At 43.1% G+C, this 25074-nt stretch overlaps 1 protein-coding gene and 1 non-coding gene across 9 annotated transcripts; one reads left to right on the top strand and one right to left on the bottom strand.

Annotated features, from left to right (window-relative positions):
- Window positions 1–14891: 14891 nt before the first annotated feature.
- On the top strand, window positions 14892–23227 carry LOC123407409 (disease resistance protein PIK6-NP-like). 8 transcript variants are annotated; one of them, XM_045100538.1, is made up of 7 exons: window positions 14892–16014; window positions 18940–20899; window positions 21378–21520; window positions 21654–21699; window positions 21821–21836; window positions 21994–22069; window positions 22151–22433. In XM_045100538.1, the coding sequence occupies exons 1-3, from the start codon at window positions 15173–15175 to the stop codon at window positions 21396–21398; spliced, it is 2823 nt and encodes a 940-aa protein (XP_044956473.1). In that variant the 5' UTR covers window positions 14892–15172; the 3' UTR covers window positions 21399–21520; window positions 21654–21699; window positions 21821–21836; window positions 21994–22069; window positions 22151–22433. The 8 variants fall into 8 exon arrangements, with proteins under 8 accessions (XP_044956473.1, XP_044956472.1, XP_044956477.1 ...); XM_045100537.1 differs by having other exon boundaries at window positions 21821–21901; XM_045100542.1 differs by having other exon boundaries at window positions 21384–21520; window positions 21821–22069.
- Window positions 22835–23030, bottom strand: LOC123414315. The gene has a single exon (XR_006614314.1). It is a non-coding gene; the product is annotated as a U2 spliceosomal RNA (small nuclear RNA).
- Window positions 23228–25074: the final 1847 nt, after the last annotated feature.

Raw genomic sequence — 25074 nt, 5'->3', positions numbered from 1 at the left:
AAATTGAGGTCTACACATATGGTTATAAGGCATCAGTCATACTAGAATTTGCTCCTCCGAAGCATTTATTGTTGTTGTTCACTAAAATATTTTACTCTCATACTAAATAGTGTGCTTGCACATTTTGCTTGAATATGTCATAGAAAGCTACAAAAATATTTGCATATACGTGTGATTACCTTCTATTAGATTGGTAAAATGCATGGCAATGGAGCCTATGTCACTATTTCTATCCATATATCAAGATGGATACCATAATTTATAACGAGTGTCTCAAACACTATTGCAAGATCCACATCACATTGTGGTTGTTATTTTCATAGTGACTAAGCAGTGTTAAAATTGCAAAGTCTATGTTTTGGCCGTGACTCTAAAGTCACACTTTTTCTCATGAATGAAGCCCAAAACATTAGCAACGATTGCATCGCATGCACTATATTGAATGTTTACACCCCATGTTCACCAAGCATCACCTTGGCGGATTTTGCTCAACAAGATCATTTCATCCATATATTATATTTTACTCCAAGAAGTACATTAAATAATGCATGATTATTTCATGTAACACATGGCTATTCTATTGATGCACATGTGCATTTTATATGTCACCAACTTCACTTGGTTCTCAAACTAAGTACACAATGGATGAATATAGATTCACCTTCAATATTCGCTTAATAGGGAATAGACTATTCCCATCCGGCCCGACATGCTTCCATGAGCACATCGCGAATGATCTCCCATTTGTTTTTCAAAGACATCAAGTCTTATCCCGGCTCACAATTCTGTCACCTTAATAAACTTCAAGTTGAGATCTTATCATCAAAATATTCATATGTAGATCCGATTGAAAATCCATTAATACACTTTACATCCTCTAATGATGGTACTACCATTTTCCATGATGAAGGAACATGGAATTTCTTAAAATCATCAGACTCACCCCACAGGTGCTATACCATCATTTGAAAATTTTGTTGGTAGTGAATACCAAGTCACTGGCGACGAAATATAGCCATGAGGACTTCAAAGTAAAGTGGTGGCTAAAAGACAACCAAAGACAGAATTACCTCTTAATAGGGAATAGATCGTTTTCAAATGATCACAAAAACAACTCTCAAGTTTGTCAAATGTGTGGTTACATAAATATCGTACATATGATTACCAAACTCATATGGTCAAACCGCATCGCAAATTTATTAGAAGGCAAATAAGTTCATTGGGATATTTGAAAATTTGCAAACATACAACCAGAAAATATTCTCGTAAATGATGTTCTCAAATCTTCATGAGAAGGAGAACAAGAAATATAGTGCAATAAAAAATGATCAATTCTTCTGTGCCTATGATATGTGTGCGTAATTCATTTTTCAGTAATATCGGAGACCTCATGTAATATCATGATTATTCCCAAAATATTTTTTGCATATACTTGTACTACTACATGTAGTGCAATATCCAATATCCTATTTCTTGAACATTATATTTGATAAATTTTTGAATGTATGAATCAAATCATACTCAGTTTTGTTGCGTACAAAATAATTTTCTAAGTCTTACAAAATATTTGGCTTTAAGCCTTACAATCCTGGTTTGGGGTTGATTAGAAAAAATATTGGCAATTATATTGGTCACAACTTCTGAAGTTACAATATTTTTCAAATCATCACATTTTATACGCACCACATGGGCCATAGGGGAAATAAGTTTTGAAGCTCTCTCACCTTAAATATTCAAATGAGACACTCATTCTTTCTTGAACACATTAAGAAGATATGTTGATTACTCAACCATTATGTTGTATTATATATATACTTAATGGTACTCATGGAGACATTTATAAAATGATTTCGAGCGTGTCTCTTGTCACAAAAACCATGAATGATATAACTAAATTAATTGCTCAACTCCTCAAAGTAAGAGCAAATTATCCTGAACAAGGGATAAATTCATTCGAATGGACAACTCCGTTGAACTCATCTGGCAAGCAATGTCTGATTATATATAATACTTTATGTATATGCCCATAATGGTTTAATTTGATATCTTCTCAAAGATAGTGAAATTAATTATATGAACAATCTTAAATAATTGTAAATTTACCAGCCTTTGCTGGTAACATACGGCCTTACACACCGTAAGTATAATATAAATCGTACCAACTACATAGCATACGAATTTCCCCTTGTAGTAATTATGTGGAACCAACAAAGTATTTCCTATCTGCGATAAATCGGTTACATACCGATATCACCACTCCAGCGTACATCAATGGGCTCTCATAGAAAATTAAGGATCTATGTGAGGAATAAAAATTAATCCATCAATCAAAATTATTCATAGCCCGTATGCTGATTGCATCACCAATAAGGACATTTCTAGCATTAGGGGGAGATTAGTACCACAAAGAATGCCGAGAAATAAAATAGACATGTTAGTGACATTCAGTTCTTATATCCACGTACTCAAAGACCGATCAAGGCCTTTGACTTCCGCCGGCCGGAGTTTGACCCATGTACATTTTCACCCCACTTTAATAGACCAACCTATAGGTACACTTCGGATCAAGGTCCGGGTCAAACCCACCGCAAGATTCCCTACGTATCTCCCCGACGTTGCCGTTTCCACCCTCCGTGTGACGACGTCAGTGACATCCGTAAGGGGGTCACACTATGGAGCCGCATGTCGCGTGCTTGCACATGCCACCACACTTCTAGACGTGTAAGAGGGCCCAGCGCAAGACCTGGCGACATTGCTACCCCCAAAGTACCCCGTCCCATCTAACCCTGACATTGTTGACCGGACGGATCTAGGCCTTTCACTTCCGTCGGACGGGGTTGTTGGAAATATGCCCTAGAGTCAATAATAAATTAGTTATTATTATATTTCTTAGTTCATGATAATCGTTTATTATCCATGCTATAATTGTATTGATTGGAAACACAATACTTGTGTGGATACATAGACAAAACACTGTCCCTAGTAAGCCTCTAGTTGACTAGCTCGTTGATCAAAGATGGTCAAGGTTTCCTGGCCATAGGCAAGTGTTGTTACTTGATAACGGGATCACATCATTAGGAGAATCATGTGATGGACTAGACCCAAAACTAATAGACGTAGTATGTTGATCGTGTCATTTTGTTGCTACTGTTTTCTGCGTGTCAAGTATTTGTTCCTATGACCATGAGATCATATAACTCACTGACACCGGAGGAATGCTTTGTGTGTATCAACCATCGCAACGTAATTGGGTGACTATAAAGATGCTCTACAGGTATCTCCGAAGGTGTTCGTTGAGTTAGTATGGATCGAGACTGGGATTTGTCACTTCGTGTGATGGAGAGGTATCTCGGGGCCCACTCGGTAATACAACATCACACACAAGCCTTGCAAGCAATGTGGCTTAGTGTAAGTTGCGGGATCTTGTATTACGGAACGAGTAAAGAGACTTGCCGGTAAACGAGATTGAAATAGGTATGCGGATACTAACGATCGAATCTCGGGCAAGTAATATACCGAAGGACAAAGGGAATGACATACGGGATTATATGAATCCTTGGCACTGAGGTTCAAACGATAAGATCTTCGTAGAATATGTGGGATCCAATATGGGCATCCAGGTCCCGCTATTGGATATTGACCGAGGTGTCACTCGGGTCATGTCTACATAGTTCTCGAACCCGCAGGGTCTGCACACTTAAGGTTCGACGTTGTTTTATGCGTATTTGAGTTATATGGTTGGTTACCGAATGTTGTTCGGAATCCCAGATGAGATCACGGACGTCACGAGGGTTTCCGGAATGGTCCGGAAACGAAGATTGATATATAGGATGACCTCATTTGATTACCGGAAGGTTTTCGGAGTTACCGGGAATGACGAATGGGTTCCGGGTGTTCACTGAGGGGGGGGGGGCAACCCACCCCGGGAAAGCCCATAGGCCTTGGGGTGGCGCACCAGCCCTTGGTGGGCTGGTGGGACAGCCCAAGAAGGCCCTATGCGCCAAGGATAGAAAATCAAAGAGAAAAGAGAAAAAAGAGAGGTGGGAAAGGAGAGGACTCCACTTTTCAATCCTAGTTGGACTAGTATTGGAGGAGGAGTCCTCCTCCCTTGGTGGCGCAGCCCTTGGGGCTCCTTGAGCCTCAAGGCAAGCCTCCCCTCCCTCCTCCTATATATATGGAGAAATTAGGGCTGATTTGAGACAACTTTTAAGGCAGCCCGACCACATACCTCCACGGTTTTACCTCTAGATCACGTTTCTGCGGAGCTCGGGCGGAGCCCTGCTGATATTAGATCACCACCAACCTCTGGAGCACCGTCATGATGCCGGAGAACTCATCTACTTCTCTGTATCTCTTGCTGGATCAAGAAGGCCGAGATCATCGTCGAGCTGTACGTGTGCTGAACGCGGAGGTGCCGTCCGTTCGACACTAGATCGTGGGTCGGATCGCGGGACGGTTCGTGGGACGGTTCGTGGGGCGGATCGAGGGACGTTCCACTACATTAACCGCGTTCACTAACGCTTCTGCTGTGCGATCTACAAGGGTACGCAGATCGGAAATCCCCTCTCGTAGATGGACATCACCATGATAGGACTTCGTGCGCGTAGGAAATTTTTTGTTTCCCATGCGACGTTCCCAAGAGTGGCATAATGAGCTAGGTTCATGCGTAGATGTCTTCTCGAGTAGAACACAAAAGTTTTTGTGGGCGGTGATGTGCGTTTTCTGCCCTCCTTAGTCTTTTCTTATTTCCGCGGCACTGTTGGATCGGAGCGGCTCGGACCGACATTACTTGTACGCTTACGAGAGACTGGTTTCATCGCTACGAGTAACTCCGTTGCTCAAAGATGACTGGCGGGTGTCGGTTTCTCCAACTTTAGTTGAATCGGATTTGACCGAGGAGGTCCTTGGATGAGGTTAAATAGCAATTCATACATCTCCGTTGTGGTGTTTGCGTAAGTAAGATGCGATCCTACTAGATACCCATGGTCACCACGTAAAACATGCAACAACACTTAGAGGACGTCTAACTTGTTTTTGCAGGGTATGCTTGTGATGTGATATGGACAATGATGTGATGTGATATATTGGATGTATGAGATGATCATGTTGTAATAGTTAATATCGACTTGCACGTCGATGGTACGGCAACCGGCAGGAGCCATAGGGTTGTCTTTAAACTAACATTTGTGCTTGCAGATGCGTTTACTATATTGCTAGGACGTAGCTTTAGTAGTAATAGCATGAGTAGCACGACAACCCCGATGGCGACACGTTGATGGAGATCATGATGATGGAGATCATGGTGTGACGCCGGTGACAAGAAGATCATGCCGGTGCTTTGGTGATGGAGATCAAGAAGCACATGATGATGGCCATATCATGTCACTTATGAATTGCATGTGATGTTAATCCTTTATGCACCTTATCTTGCTTAGAACGACGGTAGCATTATGAGGTGATCTCTCACTAAAATTTCAAGACGAAATTGTGTTCTCCCCGACTGTGCACCGTTGCGACAGTTCTTCGTTTCGAGACACCACGTGATGATCGGGTGTGATAGACTCAACATTCACATACAACGGGTGCAAAACAGCTGCACAAGCGGAACACTCGGGTTAAGCTTGACGAGCCTAGCATGTGCAGACATGGCCTCGGAACACATGAGACCAAAAGGTCGAGCATGAATCGTATAGTTGATATGATTAGCATAGAGATGCTTACCACTGAAACTATTCTCGACTCACGTGATGATCGGACTTGAGATAGTGGATTTGGATCATGTACCACTCAAATGACTAGAGAGGTGTACTTTTTGAGTGGGAGTTCTTAAGTAATATAATTAATTGAACTAATTATCATGAACATAGTCTAATGGTCTTTGCGAATTACGATGTAGCTTGCGCTATAGCTCTACTATTTTTATATGTTCCTAGAGAAAATTTAGTTGAAAGTAGATAGTAGCAAACTTTGCAGAGGATTGTCATCGTTGCTGCGCAGAAGGCTTGTGTCCTTAATGCACCACTCGGTGTGCTGCACCTCGAGCGTCGTCTGTGGATGCTGTGAACATCCGACATACACGTTTCTGATGACTACACGATAGTTCAGTACAAAATACTTAATGGCTTAGAAGCAAGGCGCCGAAGACGTTTTGAAACGTCACGGAACATAAGAGATGTTCTAAAGAGATGAAATTGTGACTTCATGCGTATGCCCTTGTTAAGAGGTACGAGACCTCTGACAAGATTCTTTGTCCACAAAGTAAGGGAGAAAAGCTCAATCGTTGAGCGTGTGCTCAGATTATCTGAGTACGACAATCGCTTGAATCAAGTGGGAGTTCATCTTCCAGATGAGATAGTGATGGTTCTCCAAAGTCACTGCCACCAAGCTGTGAGAGCTTCGTGATCCTTGAGCAATTCGCGATGTTTGACACTGCGAAAGTAGAAATCAAGAAGGAGCATCAATAGTTGATGATTAGTAAAACCACTAAGTTTCAAGAAAGGCAAGGGCTAGAAGGGATACTTCGTGAAACGGCAAAACAATTGCTGCACTAATGAAGAGACCCAAGATTAAACCCAAACCCGAGACTAAGTGCTTATGTAATGAGGGGAACAGTCACTGAGGCGGAGCAACTCTAGATACTTGGTAGATAAGAAGGCTGGCAAAAGTCGAAAGAAGTATATTTGATATACATGATGTTGATGTGTAATTTACTAGTACTCCTAGTAGCACGAGGGTATTGGATACCGATTCGGTTGCTAAGTGATTAGTAACACGAAATGAAATCTACGGCATAAACGGATACTAGCTAAAGGCGAGGTGACGATACGTGTTGGAAGTGTTTCCTAGGTTGATATGATCAAACGTCGCACGCTCCCTCTACCATCGGGATTGGTGTTAAACCTAAATAATTGTTATTTGGTTCTTGCGTTAAGCATGAACATGATTGGATCGTGTTTATTGCAATACGATTATTCATTTAAAGAGAATAATGGTTACTCTATTTGCTTGAATAATCACCTTCAATGGTTTATTGAATCTCGATTGTAGTGTTACACATGTTCATGATATTGGTGCCAAAAGATACGAGGTAATGATGATAGTACCACTTACTTGTGGCACTGCCGCTTGAGTCATGTTGGTATGAATTGCATGAAGAGGCTCCATGCTGATGGATCTTTATACTCACTTGATTTTGAATCACTAGTGACATGCAAATCACACCACATGAGCAAGGCCTTGTTTTCATTGAGATGAAACAAGATAGTAACTTGTTGGAAGTGATACATTTTGATGTATGCAGTCCAATGGGTGCTGAAGCACGCAGTGGATGTCATTATGTTCTTACTTCAATGACGATTTGAGTAGATACAAGAGTATTTACTTAATGAATCACAAGTCTGGAATATTGAAAAGTTCAATTCTGTTTCGGAGTGAAGTTCGTCGTAACAAGAGGATAAACTGTCTACGATATGATCATAGAAATGAATATCTGAGTTACGAGTTTTGGTACGCAGTTAAGACAATGTGGAAATTGTTTTGCAGTTCATGCCACCTGGAACATCATAGTGTGATGATGTGTCTGAACGTCATAGTCACGCACTATTTGGTATGGTGCATGCTATGATGTCTCTTATCGAATTACCACTATCGTTTATGGGTTATGCATTAGAGACAACCGCATTCACTTTAAATAGGGCACCGCGTATTTCCGTTGAGATGACACAGTATAGACTGAGGTTTAGAGAAATCTAAACCGTCGTTTCTTGAAAGTTTGGGGCTTCGACACTTATGTGAAAAAGTTTCAGTCTGATAAGCTCGAACCCAAAGCGGATAAATGCATCTTCATAGGATATCCAAAACAGTTGGGTACATCTCCTATCTCAGATCCGAAAGCAAAGTGTTTGTTTCTAGAAACGGATCCTTTCTCGAGGAAAGGTTTCTCTCGAAAGAATTGAGTGGGAGGGTGGTAGAACTTGATAAGGTTATTGAACCATCACTTCAACCAGTGTGTAGCAGGGCGCAGGAAGTTGTTCCTGTGGCGCCTACACCAATTGAAGTGAAAGCTGATGATGGTGATCATCGAGCATCGAATCAAGTTACTACAAATCTCGTAGGTTGACAAGGTCGCATACTACTGCAGAGTGGTACGGTAACCCTGTCTTGGAGGTCATATTGTTGAGCAACAATGAACCTACGAGTTATGGAGAAAGCAATGGTGGGCCCGGATTCCGACAAATGGCTGGAGGCCATGAAATCCGAGAGAGGAGCCATGTATGAAAACAAAGTGTAGACTTTGGAAGAACTACTTGATGGTCATAGGACTATTGAGTAAAGATGGATCTTTAAAAGGAAGACACACGATGATGGTGATAAGTCACTATTAAGAAAAGCTCGACTTGTCGCAAAGATGTTTCCGACAAGATCAAACAGTTGACTATGATGAGACTTTCTTACTCGTAGCGATGCTAAAAGTTTGTTAGAATTATGTTAGTAGTTGCTGCATTATTTATGAAATATTGCACATAGGATGTCAAAACATTGTTTCCTCGACGGTTTCCTTGAGCAAACATTGTATGTGATACAACCAGGAGGTTTTGTCGATCCTAAAGATACTAGCAAGTATGCAAGCTCCAGCGATCCTTCAATGGACTGGTGCAGGCATCTCGGAGTTGGAATATACACTTTGATGAGATGATCAAAGATTTTGGGTTTGTACAAGGTTTCTGAGAAACTTGTATTTCCAAAGAAGTGAGTGGGAGCACTATAGAATTTCTGATAAGTATATGTGGTTGACATATTGTGGATCAGAAGTAATGTAGAATTTCTGTAAAGCATGCAAGGTTATTTGAAAGGAGTTTTCAAAGGAATACCTGGATTGCGCTACTTGAACGTTGAGCATCAAAGATCTATGAAGATAGATCGAAAGCGCTTAATAGAAGTTTCAACAAGATGCATGCCTTGACAAGTTTTTGAAGGAGTTCAAAATAGATCAGCAAAGAAGGAGTTCTTGGTTGCGTTGTGAGGTGTGAATTTGAGTAAGACTCAAAACCCGACCCCGGCAGAATAAAGAGAATAGACGAAGGTCGTCTTCTATGCCTTGGCCGTAGAATCTGAAGTATGCCATGCTGGGTACCGCACCTGATGAGTGCCTTGACTCAAAGTCTGTTGAGAGGTACAGAGAGTGATCCATGATTAAATCACTAGCAGCGGTCAAAATTTATCCTTAGTAACTGATGGACTAAGGAATTTTTCTCGATTATGGAGGTGGTTAAAGAGTTCGTCGTAAAGGGTTACGTCGATGCAAGCTTTGACACTAATCCGAATAACTATGAGTACTGAAACGGATTCGTATAGTAGAGTAGATATTTGGAGTATTTCCGATTAGCACATAGTAGCAGCATCTATAAGATGACATAAAGATTTGTAAAGAACACACGGATCTGAAAGTTTCAGAACCGTTGACTAAAACCTCTCTCACGAGCAAAACGTGATCAGACCCCATAACTATATGGGTGTTGGATTCGTTGGAATCACATGGTGATGTGAACTAGATTATTGACTCTAGTGCAAGTGGGAGACTGTTGGAAATATGCCCTAGAGGCAATAATAAATTAGTTATTATTATATTTCTTAGTTCATGATAATCGTTTATTATCCATGCTATAATTGTATTGATTGAAAACACAATACTTGTGTGGATACATAGACAAAACACTGTCCCTAGTAAGCCTCTAGTTGACTAGCTCGTTGATCAAAGATGGTCAAGGTTTCCTGGCCATAGGCAAGTGTTGTTACTTGATAACGGGATCACATCATTAGGAGAATCATGTGATGGACTAGACCCAAAACTAATAGACGTAGCATGTTGATCGTGTCATTTTGTTGCTACTGTTTTCTGCGTGTCAAGTATTTGTTACTATGACCATGAGATCATATAACTCACTGACACCGGAGGAATGCTTTGTGTGCATCAAACGTCGCAACGTAACTGGATGACTATAAAGATGCTCTACAGGTATCTCCGAAGGTGTTCGTTGAGTTAGTATGGATCGAGACTGGGATTTGTCACTCCGTGTGACGGAGAGGTATCTCGGGGCCCACTCGGTAATACAGCATCACACACAAGCCTTTCAAGCAATGTGACTTAGTGTAAGTTGCGGGATCTTGTATTACGGAACGAGTAAAGAGACTTGCCGGTAAACGAGATTGAAATAGGTATGCGAATACTGACGATCGAATCTCGGGCAAGTAACATACAGAAGGACAAAGGGAATGACATACGAGATTATATGAATCCTTGGCACTGAGGTTCAAACGATAAGATCTTCGTAGAATATGTGGGATCCAATATGGGCATCCAGGTCTCGCTATTGGATATTGACCGAGGAGTCACTCGGGTCATGTCTACATAGTTCTCGAACCCGCGGGGTCTGCACACATAAGGTTCGACGTTGTTTTATGCGTATTTGAGTTATATGGTTGGTTACCGAATGTTGTTCGGAATCCCGGATGAGATCACGGACGTCACGAGGGTTTCTGGAATGGTCCGGAAACGAAGATTGATATATAGGATGACCTCATTTGATTAGCGGAAGGTTTTCGGAGTTACCGGGAATGTATCGGGAATGACGAATGGGTTCCGGGTGTTCATAGGGGGGGGGGGGGTAACCCACCCCGGGGAAGCCCATAGGCCTTGGGGGTGGCGCACCAGCCCTTGGTGGGAAAGGAGAGAAGGACTCCACTTTCCAATCCTAGTTGGACTAGGATTGGAGGAGGACTCCTCCTCCCTTGGTGGCGCAGCCCTTGGGGCTCCTTGAGCCTCAAGGCAAGCCTTCCCTCCCTCCTCCTATATATATGGAGCAATTAGGGCTGATTTGAGACAACTTTTAAGGCAGCCCGACCACATACCTCCACGGTTTTACCTCTAGATCGTGTTTCTGCGGAGCTCGGGCGGAGCCCTGCTGAGATTAGATCACCACCAACCTCCGGAGCGCCGTCACGCTACCGGAGAACTCATCTACCTCTCCGTCTCTCTTGCTGGATCAAGAAGGCCGAGATCATCGTCGATCTGTACGTGTGCTGAACGCGGAGGTGCCGTCCGTTCAGCACTAGATCGTGGGACGGTTCGCGGGGTGGATCGAGGGACGTGAGGACGTTCCACTACATCAACCGCGTTCACTAACGCTTCTGCTGTGCGATCTACAAGGGTACGTAGATCGGAAATCCTCTCTCGTAGATGGACATCACCATGATAGGACTTCGTGCGCGTAGGAAAATTTTTGTTTCCCATGCGACGTTCCCAACAGGGGTTTGAATGTTGGCGAACGTTGCATGGGAAACAAAAAAAATTCCGAGGCACACGAAGACCTATCATGGTGATGTTCATCTACGAGAGGGAGATCGGATCCATATACCCTTGTAGATTGCTAAGCGGGAAGCATTAAGAAACACGGTTGATGTAGTGGTACGTCTTCACGATCAGTCCCACAAACCGTCTCGCGATCCGTCCCACGATCCGTTCCGATCTAGTGTCGAACGGACGGCACCTCCGCGTTCAGCACACGTACAACTCGATGACGATCTCTGCCTTCTTGATTTAGCAATAGAGACGGGGAAGTAGATGAGTTCTCCGGCAGCGTGCCAGTGATGGTGATGACCTATTCCTGAAGGGCTCCGCCCGAGCTCCGTAGAAATCCGATCTAGAGTAAGAACTACGAGGTATAGGTTTGAGTTGCACGTGGCAAAGTTGTGTCTCAAAACCCCTAAAACCACCATATATATAGGAGGAGGGGAGGGGCTAGCCTTGGGGCTCAAGAGAGCCCCAAGGGCGCTGGCCGAAGGGAGGAGGAGGACTTCTACTCCAATTCGATTTGGGAAGGAGGAGTCCTCCTCTTCCTTCCCACCTCCCTATTTTTTCTTCTTTTGTTTTTTCTTCTTGTGGCGCCATAGCCCACTTGGGCTGCCCTCACCAGCCCACTAAGGTCTCACCAGCCCACTAAGGGCTGGTGCGCCACCCTAGTACTATTGGGATCACTCCCGGGTGGGTGGGCCCCTCCCGGTGAATACCAGGAACCCATTTGTCACTCCCGGTACACTCCTGGTAATGCCTGAAATCTTTCCGGTGACCAAATGAAACCATCCTATATATCAATCTTCGTTTTCGGACCATTCCGTAAACCCTCGTGACGTCTGTGATCTCATCTGGGACTCCGAACAACCTTCGATCACCAACACCTATAACTCAACTATACTAAAACGTCATCGAACGTTAAGTGTGCAGACCCTATGGGTTCGAGAACTATGCAGACATGACCCGAGACACTCCTCGGTCAATATCCAATAGCGGGACATGGATGTCCATATTGGATCCTACATATTCTACGAAGGTCTTATCGGTTGAACCTCTGTGCCAAGGATTCATATAATCCCGTATAACATTCCCTTTGTCCTTCGGTATGTTACTTGCCCGAGATTTGATCGTCGGTATCTCTATACCTATTTCAATCCCGTTACCGGCAAGTCTCTTTACTCGTTCCGTAATACAAGATCCCGTGACTTACACCTGAGTCACATTGCTTGCAAGGCTTATATGTGATGTTGTATTACCGAGTGGGCCTCGAGATACCTCTCCGTCGTACGGAGTGACAAATCTTAGTCTTGATCCATGCTAACTCAACGGACACCTTCGGAGATACCTGTAGAGCACATTTATAGTCACCCAGTAACGTTGTGACGTTTGATACACACAAGGTATTCCTCCGGTGTCAGTGAGTTACATGATCTCATGGTCATATGAACGAATACTTGACACGCAGAAAACAATAGCAACAAAATGACACGATCACATGCTACGTTCATACTTTGGGTCTTGTCCATCACATCATTCTCCTAATGATGTGATCCAGTTATCAAGTGACAACACTTGCATATGGTCAGAAAACCTTAACCATCCTTGATCAACTGGCTAGCCAACTAGAGGCTTACTAGGGACATTGTTTTGTCTATATATATCCACACATGTATCTATGCTTTCATTCAATACAATTATACCATGGATAATAAACGATTATCTTGAAACAGGAAATATAATAATAACTATTTTATCATTGCCTCTAGGGCATATTTCCAACATTTACCCATGGACATTTTCACCTGACTGTGATAGGCTAGCCCATAGGTACACTTTAGATCAAGGTACATGCCCAACCCACCCCATGATTGTCTTCGTGACTCTCCCCGACATGGTTGTTTCCATCCTCCATGTGACGGCGGTAGCGACGTCTGTCAGGAGGGTCACACTATGGAGCCGTGTGTCGGGTGCTTACACCCGCCACCACACTTCTAGATGTGTAAGAGGGCCCAACGCAAGACCTGGCGGCATTGCTACCCCCCAAATACCCCGTACCGTCTAACCCTTGCACTATTGACTGGACGGTTCTAGGCCTTTGACTTTTGTCGGACGGGGTTTGACCCATGTACATTTTCACCTGGCTGTGATAGGCCAGCCCACATAGGTACACTTTGGATCAAGGTCCGGGCCTGACCCACCGCAAGATTCCCTCCGTGTCTCCCCGACGTGGCCGTTTCCACCCTCCGTGTGATGGCGGAGATGACGTCCGTGAGGGGGTCACACTACGGAGCCATGTGTCGGGTGCTTAGCGACGTCCATCCTCCTGTTCTACGAAGGGGTGTGTGTGCATCATATAGTTTTTTCATTAGGGATTAGTCTAACCACCCCATGATTTAGCGCCTATACACACAGCTAAAAAGACGATGCATTGTAAAAACAATTGTGTAGTACAAAAGTAGATAGACTTTTATATTAAATGGGCATGAGCTATAGAATGAAGCTATATAGACTGTTATATATATGCCCTAAGTAAATCAAATTTTAATTTAGGAAAATGTTAAAAAAATTACATAGCTATGCCAATGGTATGGCCGTCGACATAGTTTGCCCCGGATCGGTACACGCTTCAGATCGATGATGGGGCACCAGCCACGGATCGATGATGTGAACAAAATCACCTATGCCGACGGGGGCCGTTAGGGTCGTCGGCATATGTTTAACGGCGTCAAACGGTTGTGAGCCACCTGGTGACCGTGCACACATATATGCCAACGGTGCGGCTATGCCGATGGGCACCATAGGCGTAGATTCGGCTATGCCGATGGCCTGTATACGCCGACGGCTGCCGTAGGCAAAGAACAGGGTATGCCGACGGTTTCCTCTAGGTAGTCGACATACTTAATATATGTCGATGGAGGCCGTCAGCATATCTTAGGTTGTCGGCAGCGAGCGTGATTCCGGTAGTGTCATGCATTATTTTTTCCAGAAAATTAAGTCATGTAATTTTTTTTTATATTTATTTTTTATTAATTTTAATATTTTATCATTTATCCATATATTTTTAATAAGATTTCCACCGCAACACACAGGATCATCTAGTTGCCAAAATAACATAGTATTTCCGTTTAATAACTCCAAAAGAAGGACATGCATGCATGAAAGTCCTAAATAGATCGACACAATTATTGCTCACACGTCTTGTACTCCCCCGTTTTGGTTTATAAGTCATCTTATTAAAACCAAATAATCTCAAAACACTTAGGCACGATGCATTAGTTTTCATCTCGTTTTTTGTTTATTGACATGAATAAAGGAATCAACCAATAAGAGACGTTGAGCGTGTATGTTTTTAATGACTTGAGACTAACTAGCACGACATGCAGTGATCAATTCATTGCATGCAATGCAATGATATTAATTAGCAAAATAACATTAATTTTCTTGTTTTCTTTTTCATCTTAGTCCTCACGGTGGACAAGAGTAGGAAGAAAGCTTTGGTGGGAAATGACAGAGTGCACAAGGCCACCTTTGGCGACAAGCCCATTGATGGAGAGACACACAATGCTATCTGCTCCACCCTTTTCCTCCCCTCCACACAGCCCCGGACAACTCACGCTCCTACCCACCACACAGCCCCCAGGCACCTCTGCTCTGCTGCGGCCTCCTCCACTCCTCCAACCCCGATCCGTCGCCGAGTTTTGTCATCTCCGCCGCCCCATCCAGCCGCCAACTCTGCCACCGCATATGCCCATGTCCGCCAACGGTGTTTGACATACAAGAACAGACCAAGAAGAGAGAGAGGCGAAAGCCACCTTTCGGGCCATGGACCTCGCCACGGCGGCCATGCACTCCCTCCTCCCTAAGCTGTTCGAGCTCCTCCACGGAGAATACAAGCTGCACAAGGCCCTGAAGAAAGACGTAGAATTTCTCGAGAGGGAGATGAGGAGCATAGACGCCGCCCTCCGCAAAGTGGCCATGGTGCCGCGTGACAAGCTCGACGATAACTCCAAGATCTGGGCCAATCAAGTCAGGGAGCTGTCATACGAGATGGAGGATCTCGTTGAAAGCTTCCTGGTGGGCGTCCAGGGCGTCGATCCCGCCGCTAACCCACACGGTTTCAGAGGGTTCGTGAGGAAGGTGGCTAACTTGTTCACGAAAGGCAAGGCGCGCCACCAGATCGCCGATGCAATCAAAGCCGTCAAGGACCAGGTCCAGCAGGTGGCGGATCGACGCGACCGGTACAAGATTGATGATGTTGAGGCAAGTCTAGCTGCTACAACCATGGTTGAACCTGTGGACCCTCGCCTGATGGTTCAGTTCAAAGATCACAGAGAGCTTGTTGGCATCGAGGAGCCAAGAGACGAGCTAATCAAGAGGCTGGCAGATGAAGATGATTGTGTGTCCAAGGCCAAGCAGCAGCTCAAGATCCTCTCCATCTTCGGATTTGGAGGACTTGGCAAGACAACTCTTGCCAAAGCAGTTTACGACAAGATACAAGCAGAATTTGAATGCAAGGCTTTTTATTCAGTTGGTCAAAATCCTAATCTGAAGAATGTTCTCCTAGGTATTCTCCTCCGAATTGACAAAGCCTCTTGTCACAATGTTACACTGCTAGATGAGGTGCTGCTCATTGAGAAACTCCGAGAACTGCTTACCAACAAGAGGTACCATTATCATCCCAATTTGCATGCTGTTAGAGATTTTCCTCGCTGCAAATGCATATTTACATCATAATAAAAAGTGAGGCAGAAATGGGCGCTTCACTTTCTTGTAGATTTTCGCATAGTTAAGATTCAGATTGTATCGGCATAAACTTACGTGTTTTAAGAAAAAATTCATTCCATTTATTTACACGCAATTGAAAATGCATGTTTACTCCCTCCGTTCCTAAATGCTCCATCCGTCTCAGTTTATAAGTCCGGCACACATACCTAGTCTGTCAATTTGATCAACTTAATGAGATGCATATATAACAAAAAATATATTATTAGAAACTTTAGATGTTCTATTTTTCTAATGATATAATTTTTATGTTAAACAATATATTCTATATAAGTCGAATTGACGATATAGGTACACGTGCATGTCTTCTAAACTGTGACAAATGGAGTATAATTTTTAGAGATTTCACTAAAAGGCTACATACGAAACAAAATGAGTGAATCTATACTGTAAAGTATGTCTATATACATCCGTATGTAATCCCTCTAATGAAACCTCTTAAAAGACTTATATTTAGGAATGAAGAGAGTATAGTGTATCCTTTAGGCGGCGGTGATAAAGAGCGAGGCACAAATGGGCGCTTCATTTTCCTGCAGATGTTTTACATCAATTAGATTTAGATTGCATTTGCATATGTTCTTTTCTTGACAAAGGTAATATGTTGATATCGTGAAGATATCAATTACATCCAACCTCTGCAACTTTAAAATATCAAGACATTACACATGCAGACAGCCCCAAAACCAAACAAGAAGACAAAACGAAAGGCACGCTACGACTGCTTGTAACTGTAGCACAAACCATCACCAAGCCAACACCCGAAATTCAAATTCTCCAAAACCGATGCCTCTAAGAAAGAATCAGTGCACAAGCGCCGTCGTCGTCCGATCATAGATCTTAGTTTTAACACTAACGAAAATAGATGCTCTCAAAACAATGCCTTCAACAAGGTCATTGTCAGATACAACCAGGCTACCTGGGTTTACATCCGAAATTGAAAATGCATGTTTACTACTCCCTCCGTTCCTAAATACTCCATCCGTCTCAGTTTACAAGTCTTGTACATATACCTAGGTCATCGATTTGACCAACTTAATGAGAGGCATATATATATATATATAATCATTAGAAATTTTAGATGTTCTATTTTCTAATGATATAATTTTTATGTTAAACAATATATTTTGTATAAGTCAAATTGACGATATAGGTACACGTGCATGCCTTCTAAACTGTGACAAAAGGAATATAAGTCTTTTTAGAGATTTCACTAGAGGGCTACATACGGAACAAAATGAATGAATCTATACTGTAAAGTATGTCTATATACATCCGTATGTAATCCCTCTAATGAAACCTCTTAAAAGACATATATTTAGGAACTGAGGGAGTATAGTATATCTTTTAGGCGACGGTGATAAAGAGTGAGGCACAAATGGGCGCTTCATTTTCCTGCATATGTTTTACATCAATTAGATTTAGATTGCATTTGCATGTTCTTTTCTTGACAAAGGTAATATATTGATATCGCAAAGATATCAATTACATTCAACCTCTGCAACTTTGAAATGTCAAGACATTACACATGCAGACAGCCAAAAACCAAACAAGAAGACAAAACGAAAGGCATGCTATGACTGCTTGTAACTGTAGCACAAACCATCACCAAGTCAACACCCGAAATTCAAATTCTCCAAAACCGATGCCTCTAAGAAAGAATCAGTGCACAAGCGCCGTCGTCGTCCGATCATAGATCTTAGTTTTTCACACTAACGAAAATAGGTGCTCTCAAAACAATGCCTTCAACAAGGTCATTATCAGATACAACCGGGCTACCTGGGTTTACATCCTAAAAGCTATGACTCTGTACTCCTCCCGTGTTGCCGCCCCAACTTGTCGATGCCGTTGTTACAAGTTACGAATCACCAAGAAAAGTTCTCATCGCCTTCACTCGATCCGTCATTACTAGACCTCAGACCTCAGTCACGATGACATTTTCCGTCGTTGTCTTCACCATAAAAATCGAAATACCGACATGTTTCATAATGCCAACGGACAATGAAGCTTCGCATCACACCCTTTTGGAGCCACACGGCCTAAAATAGGGGCGCACACGACCGAATCTCACCCGATCCATCAATGTACAAGCGTCAAGCACCCAATGGAGATCTTCGGCGGAGCCTTCTGGAACTCGTCAACTACTAGATCAATGTGGGTTGGCATCAAGCAGAACACCGTCTTGGTGCTAGAAGAACCCTAGGGCCATCGCCGGTGGGGAACAGATCTGGGCAGGGAGCCCCAGATTTGCCTCACCAGCCACCATGGTCGGCCCCCATGCTGCCCTCGCAGCCATGGTGGCACAACCGCCGCCGGAGCCCTTGGGGCCGTTGTCCTAGCGTTCCTTCTTCGGTGCCACACTGGGCCCCCAAGGGTGCCACCTCGCCTTGGCTAGAGGCCCCCACACGAGGGGAGGAGGAGAGCCCACCGGGCGAGCTTTGCAGGCCACCCTCCTCCGACGGCGGCGGGGAATCAGGGGTACATGTAATAAGCAAATTTTACCAGTCAAATGTTCTTGCCAATTATATGCACCTATAGTAGGAATAAAAGTTTATTCAGAATAAAAAATAAAAAATAGACGTATTATATAAAATCTAATATAATGGATTTAACCAAACCCTTGCGTGTATTTTGATAGTGTCTTCTATTCATCATTAATCAGTTACTTATGTCTCAGTTGTCCTAAAGCACCTTGTCATGAATTGAAAATGCCATTTTGAGTTCTTGGTTGAGACGCATGCCATATTTCTTTTATTTCCATGCTATTTTAGTTTTACTAATCCATGGATCTCATGCTGACATGTCAATAGGTACCTCATCATTATTGATGATATATGGGATATGAGTTCATGGCATATAATCAAATGTGCTTTTACTGATAGTCAGTGTGGGAGCAGAGTAATCACAACTACTCGTATCTTCGAAGTGGCAAAAGAGGCAGGTGACATTTACAAGCAAGAACCTCTTTCTCCTGGTAGATCGAAAGAATTGTTCTGTATGAGATTATCTATTGGCAAAAGAAAAAGCACTTATCATGAATCGGTTAAGATATCTGAAAAGATACTCCAGAAATGTGGTGGCATACCGCTAGCTATCATTACAATAGCTAGCTTGTTGGCTAGTAAACCAGTAACAGATTGGCCTGGCGTCTATGACTCAATTGGTTTTGGGAATGAAGATAACAAAGAAGTGGATACCACAAGAAAGATATTGCTATATAGCTACTATGATCTTCCATATTATCCACGGCTTTGCCTATTGCACCTAGGCATATACCCCGAAGATTTTGAGATAAAAAAGGACACTTTAATTTGGAAGTGGGTGGCTGAAGGATATGTCCATGAGGAACCAGGAAAAGGATTATTCGAGGTTGGAGAGAGATACTTCAACATGCTCATAGATAGAAGCATGATCCAGGCAGTGGAGAGGCCATATTATAGCATCATATATGCTTGTCGTGTGCATGATTTGGTACTTGATATGATTCATTTTCTTTCAGAAGACGAAAGTTTTGTTACTGCATCAAACAGTAACAGGACATCTCCGCGAACCACTGCTCGTAGGTTAGCCATAAATAATGAAGTCGTAGAGCAGGATGGATTTGTGGCAAACGCGAGCATGCAGCAGGTTAGATTATATAGTGCCACCATGTGTCACTTTAGTGTGTTTCCATTGCTTTCAAACTTTAAAGCTCTACGTGTGTTGGCTTTAGAAGAGTGCACTTTCATGGGAAGTGAGCGCTCTCTGAAGCCGGAAGATTCTCCTTATCATCTTAATCATCTTGGGAGGCTGATTCACCTGAGGTACCTTGGGATCTCGGACCGGCTGGTTGGGTTCTTTGTGCCTGGGGTCTCCGTGTCGCTTATCTTAGAGGTCCCTGAAGAAATAGGGGATCTAAGGTTTTTGCAGGTACTGGACTTGGGCAGAACTGGCATTAAAAAACTGCCTCAAAGTGTTGGTCGGCTAACACAACTGAAGTGCCTGCGCTTTGGCGGTTCTAGTGTGGAAGTGTTGGACTGCACGAATTTAACATCCCTGGAAGAGCTACAGTTGCACCTTGTCTCTCCACATTTTCTGAAAGGGCTTGCCAAGCTGAAGGAGTTGAGAAAGATTAGCCTACACTTTGAAGAGGAGCATGATAATATGTTGTTCAAAGATTTGATGGGACATATTGCCAATCTCCAAAAACTTAAAGTCATAATGTTTAATTGTATGCGTCGACCGCATCCTAAGCCATGGTCCAATTACGCTGGCTCTGTGGCCCTTGGGCACCTCCGTCATCTGACAGTGAATGGCCTGCTTCCTGGACTGCCAGTGTGGATTAATTCCTCATGCCTCCCGAACCTCTGCCACTTGCATATGGAACTGACGGCTATGAAATCGCAGGATATAGAGATCCTCGGGAGGTTCTCAGAGCTCATTACTCTGACCATTCTTCTCGATGATTACATGGTTTTTCCTAACGCCATGGAGGAGGGTGCATTCCCCAAGTTGAGATACTTGGAACTGAAGAATTCTAACCAACCCAGATTTGTACAGGGAGCAATGTCCAACCTTGAGTGTTTTAGGTTAATAATCAGCCTGGTAGAGACAAATGGCTGGGACTTCCATTGCCTGGTGAACCTCCCTCGTCTTGAGAAAGTTGATGCTGAAATCCTAGGCAACACTGGCATGGGTATCAACGAGTTGCAGGCACATGAGTGGTTGAAGCAGGCACATGCGTCATTGAAGCATGCAGTTGATATCCATCCCAACCATCCTGCACTAAAGGTACGTGCTACTAACATCATAAATGTAGGAGAAAGGTGTACCAGCTTCCGGGTGCCTACACATCCTCTATAAACAGTACAATTAAAAAAGTTAAAAAATCTAAAACTTTGCAACATCAAAATGATCAAACTTTGTAGGTTGTTGCAAGTTTTCATGTAAAGAAAAGTGTACAAACAAGTTTCAGATTTCAATGTTAAAAGTGTTCAAAACTTAAAGGACCGAACTGTTTATTCCTGTGTAGAACTCCTCGAATATTTTTTTGGCATGAAAACTTGCAAGCACCTAGAAAGTTGATTATCTTTGATGTTACAAAATTTCAGATTTTTTTATTTTTTTATTTTTTTTATTTTACTGTTCATAGAGCGTGTCTAGGCATCCGAGAGCTGAAAATCCACTCTCTAAATGTAGTTTCTTTCTCATGTACCTTGCGTACTTGTAAAAGGAGACGAGTTTCTTTCTCATTTCACTTTCCTTTCAGTTGCAGATTTATCATAGTTGATCCGATTTCCCAGCCGTCTTGCACTCGATGTGTTGCGTGTAAGATCAGAAAAGTAGTTTCTTTTCTCATGTTACTTGTAAAAGAAGAGTTTCAAACTTTCTCATGTCGCCAGGGCTGCATGGGTGAGTCCTCTCTTCCTGTGAGGCAACGCATACACCCCTCTTTGTTTTACATCATTGCCTTGTGTTTAAAAAAAGTCAATACCAGTATAATCTGCTTGCATCTTAGGAAAACCATAATTCTGTTGAACTGCAGGCCTTTCGACATTGGTGAATTAGGATGATGATATCTGTGCTCTTAGGTACTTATTGCATCATTAGCCCTTATATCTTGTAGTGTTATCCATTTATGTCCTCTGCTTCCTCTGCCATGAAGCAGAGGAGGAGTTGGTCTATTGAAACTATTTGGTAATCTGGTATTAGGTCAGAAACCAGTGTGGTGAGTGGATATACGCCAAGCCGGTCCCTGGAACCTTCGTCTGTAACTTCGGAGACAGGCTGAAAGTTTTTTCCTTTGCAACTATCTATTTTGGCAGCCTTATTCAGTCTTTCTTTCAGCAACCTTATTTATCATAAATCATCTTATTTGTTCTCAGGTTTGGTCGGCCCACACTCCACAGAGTCGTCAACAACTCCCCTCACTACCGTGTATCTGTGGCCTTCTTCTATGAGGTATATGCAGACAAACTTCGATCGAGTTGCTTATACCTAATTTTCCCTTTTTTTTCTGAAAGAAGCGGCTTGTATATGCAGTCGAACTTCGACGCTGCGGTGGAGCCCGTGGAGTTCTGCTACCAGAAGGTGGTGTATGGGAGCACTTGGTGCAGAAAGTGCTCACCAACTTCGTCAAATCAGCCTCCTTTCTGTTGGGACAAACTAACTGTCCCGGCAGCACATGAGAATTTCCTCTCATGTGACTTTCCCCCTTTGCGTGCGTTTTTACCCTCTCAAGCGGTTCACAATCCGTAAGCACACAATCCTTCGTGTAATTTTGTGACGACAATGAAAATGCAGCCACCAATATGTCTTGTCATTACTTCACTGTGCTCACCCTGAAACGCTTTCAATCTCTGAATTGTGTTTTGAGTTGGAAACAAAGTTCAGAGCGAAATGAGATGAAGATAAGCACAAGAAAAAAAGGCGCGCATACGTGCCAGTGAGATACCGAGAATTCAGACAACGTCCAATTCCATCTTCTTTGTTGGGGACCGGCAGATGTGCTTTGGCCGCGGTACAGCTACGGACTACGGTAGGTGGCATTCGTGCTCCAGACAAGGTACAGTTGTTACTGGGGTATGTAAGTGATCTCTGAATCTAACAGCACAAACAGTTGTTCCTGACCTACAAACAGTTGGTAGGGACATATTCCTGTCAATCCAATGCTTTATGACCTAATAGAATTACTAATAATTATCTCAAAAAATTAAATTGTTCTGGTTGGGGCGCGCCTGCCTGGGCTGTATTGCAACGCCCAAACGACACCTGAGGGACCCAATGGCAAGCCATTGTGGTGGTCCCTCCCCCACAAAAAATAAATTTAATATCGTTGTGGGCACATGGCCCACATATCAGATATTAAACTGATAAGAACAGATACTACACTTGATCTTAGCCAAAAGGCCGAGAAAGGTATGAGTTGCAAATTTGCCCTGGCCCTTTATTTGTAGCCTCCTCGCCCTCCCGTCCCTTTCTAGCTGAGCGAGGTGGTACTAAACGAACGAGTTGCTCCTCGGCTTGCAACCGAGCCAGCCTCTTGCGGCCTGATTTGCTACCTGCCATGCTGTTTTTGCGATCGAGTTGGCGAACGCCACGGAGTGGCAGCCTGCGGAGAACAAGAACAGTCACGGTCGGCGCTATCGGACTCCTCCATCCAAAAGACTATTCCTATGTACGTGCTACCGAGGGCTGAATTCCCCGTCCTTTCCGAAAGACAAATTCTGCGGTGCGTTCATGCATTATTCAGAACATACGTTGCTGCAGCCTTCTCTGAATTCACGCGTTATTACTCAGAGGTTCTCCACCCTCGCTGAAACTCAGCGGATCGATACAGGTTCTCCTTGAAGTCATGCAGCTGATCGATACATGTTTATCCATGGAGGTTACTATTTTCAGTACCAATCGTGTTACGGCCATTCCTCGCTCCAAGCGGGTGATACAGTTAATGCACTGTTTGTTTTATCTGAAAATTGAGTTCTCTTTTCCTCTTTTCATGCTCAGATATCAGCCCGATCATCGAGAAGATCGATGACACTGACATGGCCAACAACGAGGGTTTGCTCGAGTCGTCGGATGCTGGATGACGCTTGCAGGGAGGCCGGGTTCTTCTATGCGGTAGTTGCTCATTCAAACTTATTAATTTGAACCTCTAAGCAGACTGTACATACTGGAAAAAGGCTTGATGTATATAATGTTATGTGTGTGTCATGTTCCAATTGTTCCGTGCAGTTGGTCTTTCCCCTTCTGTTTTATGAACAAAGACTGGTTCTGAATGCACTTCAACTCATGGGTTGCTCCCTCACGAGGAAAAATGAAGACCAAAATGGCACCTTGGAGTGGTTATAGGTGTGATATCTGAAAAAAAAAACTTAACTTTTCTTGCAGCTTGTTGTTTGGTTTTGGGAAAACCTCAACATATGCAATTGAACTTTCTTATGGTCTATCGTCAGAGTGAATCAGAGATTGGGAGAAAATTTTATCCAGGGTAAACCTGATATGCATGAAACAATTGATGTAAGTTTTACCACCGTCCCTGCAATTTCTTATTTTTCTTGTTTACACTGTTCTGTTTTTTGAGCTAAACAATTAGAACAAAAATTGCAGTGCTACACGCCAACCAAACTAGTGAGATATGCTGATCTTGCTAAACCAATGGAAGGATCTAATCTATGGTATGTTTTCAACTTCCCTTCTCTGTTCTGTGCTCTCAAGGTTTATCTTAGAGCACCCGAGAAATGGGTTCAATACCTGCTCTTTTTGGTGCATCGGAAAATGAAAAAGATATGGAAGGAAGTACTTGCAGTATGCATGCATTATTGCTTAACTGCTCCCGTAACATTCTTCATAGAACTGAATAGTTTATCTTCCATGCAGGCTAAATTATCCCTCAATTTTGACGTGCTACTGCAGAACTATATAAGCCTTCCATGAGGTCCACTTATCTGGATCACTTTGCAAATTCTTGTATGCTCGTCAATTGTATCTTACTGTATTTTTTTAACGTCCTCCCTCACAATGTTTATCATGCCATTTTGCATTTCAGATCTTTCAAGGAAGATCATGAGGGGCACAACCTTGCCACTGGGTGTGCCGTCGGATGCTTTCGAAGGCGGAACACGGGAGATGCTTTCTGGGTTATCAGGTTGATTGGCTATCCAGTCTCAGCTGACATCCCACAAGAGGACCGCACTGATATTGGATGATAAGCACACGTATTGACTTACACACACAAAAAAAAAACATTGTTATATTGTGTCATGTCCTCCAAAATATTATGCTTACTTGGGTAAATACATCCCACTCTGCGTTTATTCTGTACTCCATGCATCCTATGACCAATTCAGTGGAGCTCACACAGATTATGGTTAGTACACGTCTCTTGGTTCTGCATCACTATCTTTATCTTGTGTTCCCCAAAAGTCAATACTAGTATAATCTGCTTGCTTCCTAGTGAAACTAGT

This window comes from Hordeum vulgare, chromosome 7H (genome assembly GCF_904849725.1).
Source record: "Hordeum vulgare subsp. vulgare chromosome 7H, MorexV3_pseudomolecules_assembly, whole genome shotgun sequence".
In the NCBI taxonomy this organism is placed as follows: domain Eukaryota; kingdom Viridiplantae; phylum Streptophyta; class Magnoliopsida; order Poales; family Poaceae; genus Hordeum; species Hordeum vulgare.
The sequence above is the reverse complement of the archived record's forward strand: the minus strand, read 5'-3'. Positions and strand labels throughout refer to the sequence as shown.

Excerpts from the sequence above, each read along its gene's own strand:
- LOC123407409 (XM_045100535.1), top strand. The coding sequence starts at position 15,173 with ATGGACCTCGCCACGGCGGCCATGCACTCCCTCCTCCCTAAGCTGTTC. Across the intron at positions 16,015-18,939 it reads GAACTGCTTACCAACAAGAG|GTACCTCATCATTATTGATG; the intron begins GTACCATTATCA and ends ACATGTCAATAG. Across the intron at positions 20,900-21,993 it reads CCAACCATCCTGCACTAAAG|GTTTGGTCGGCCCACACTCC; the intron begins GTACGTGCTACT and ends ATTTGTTCTCAG.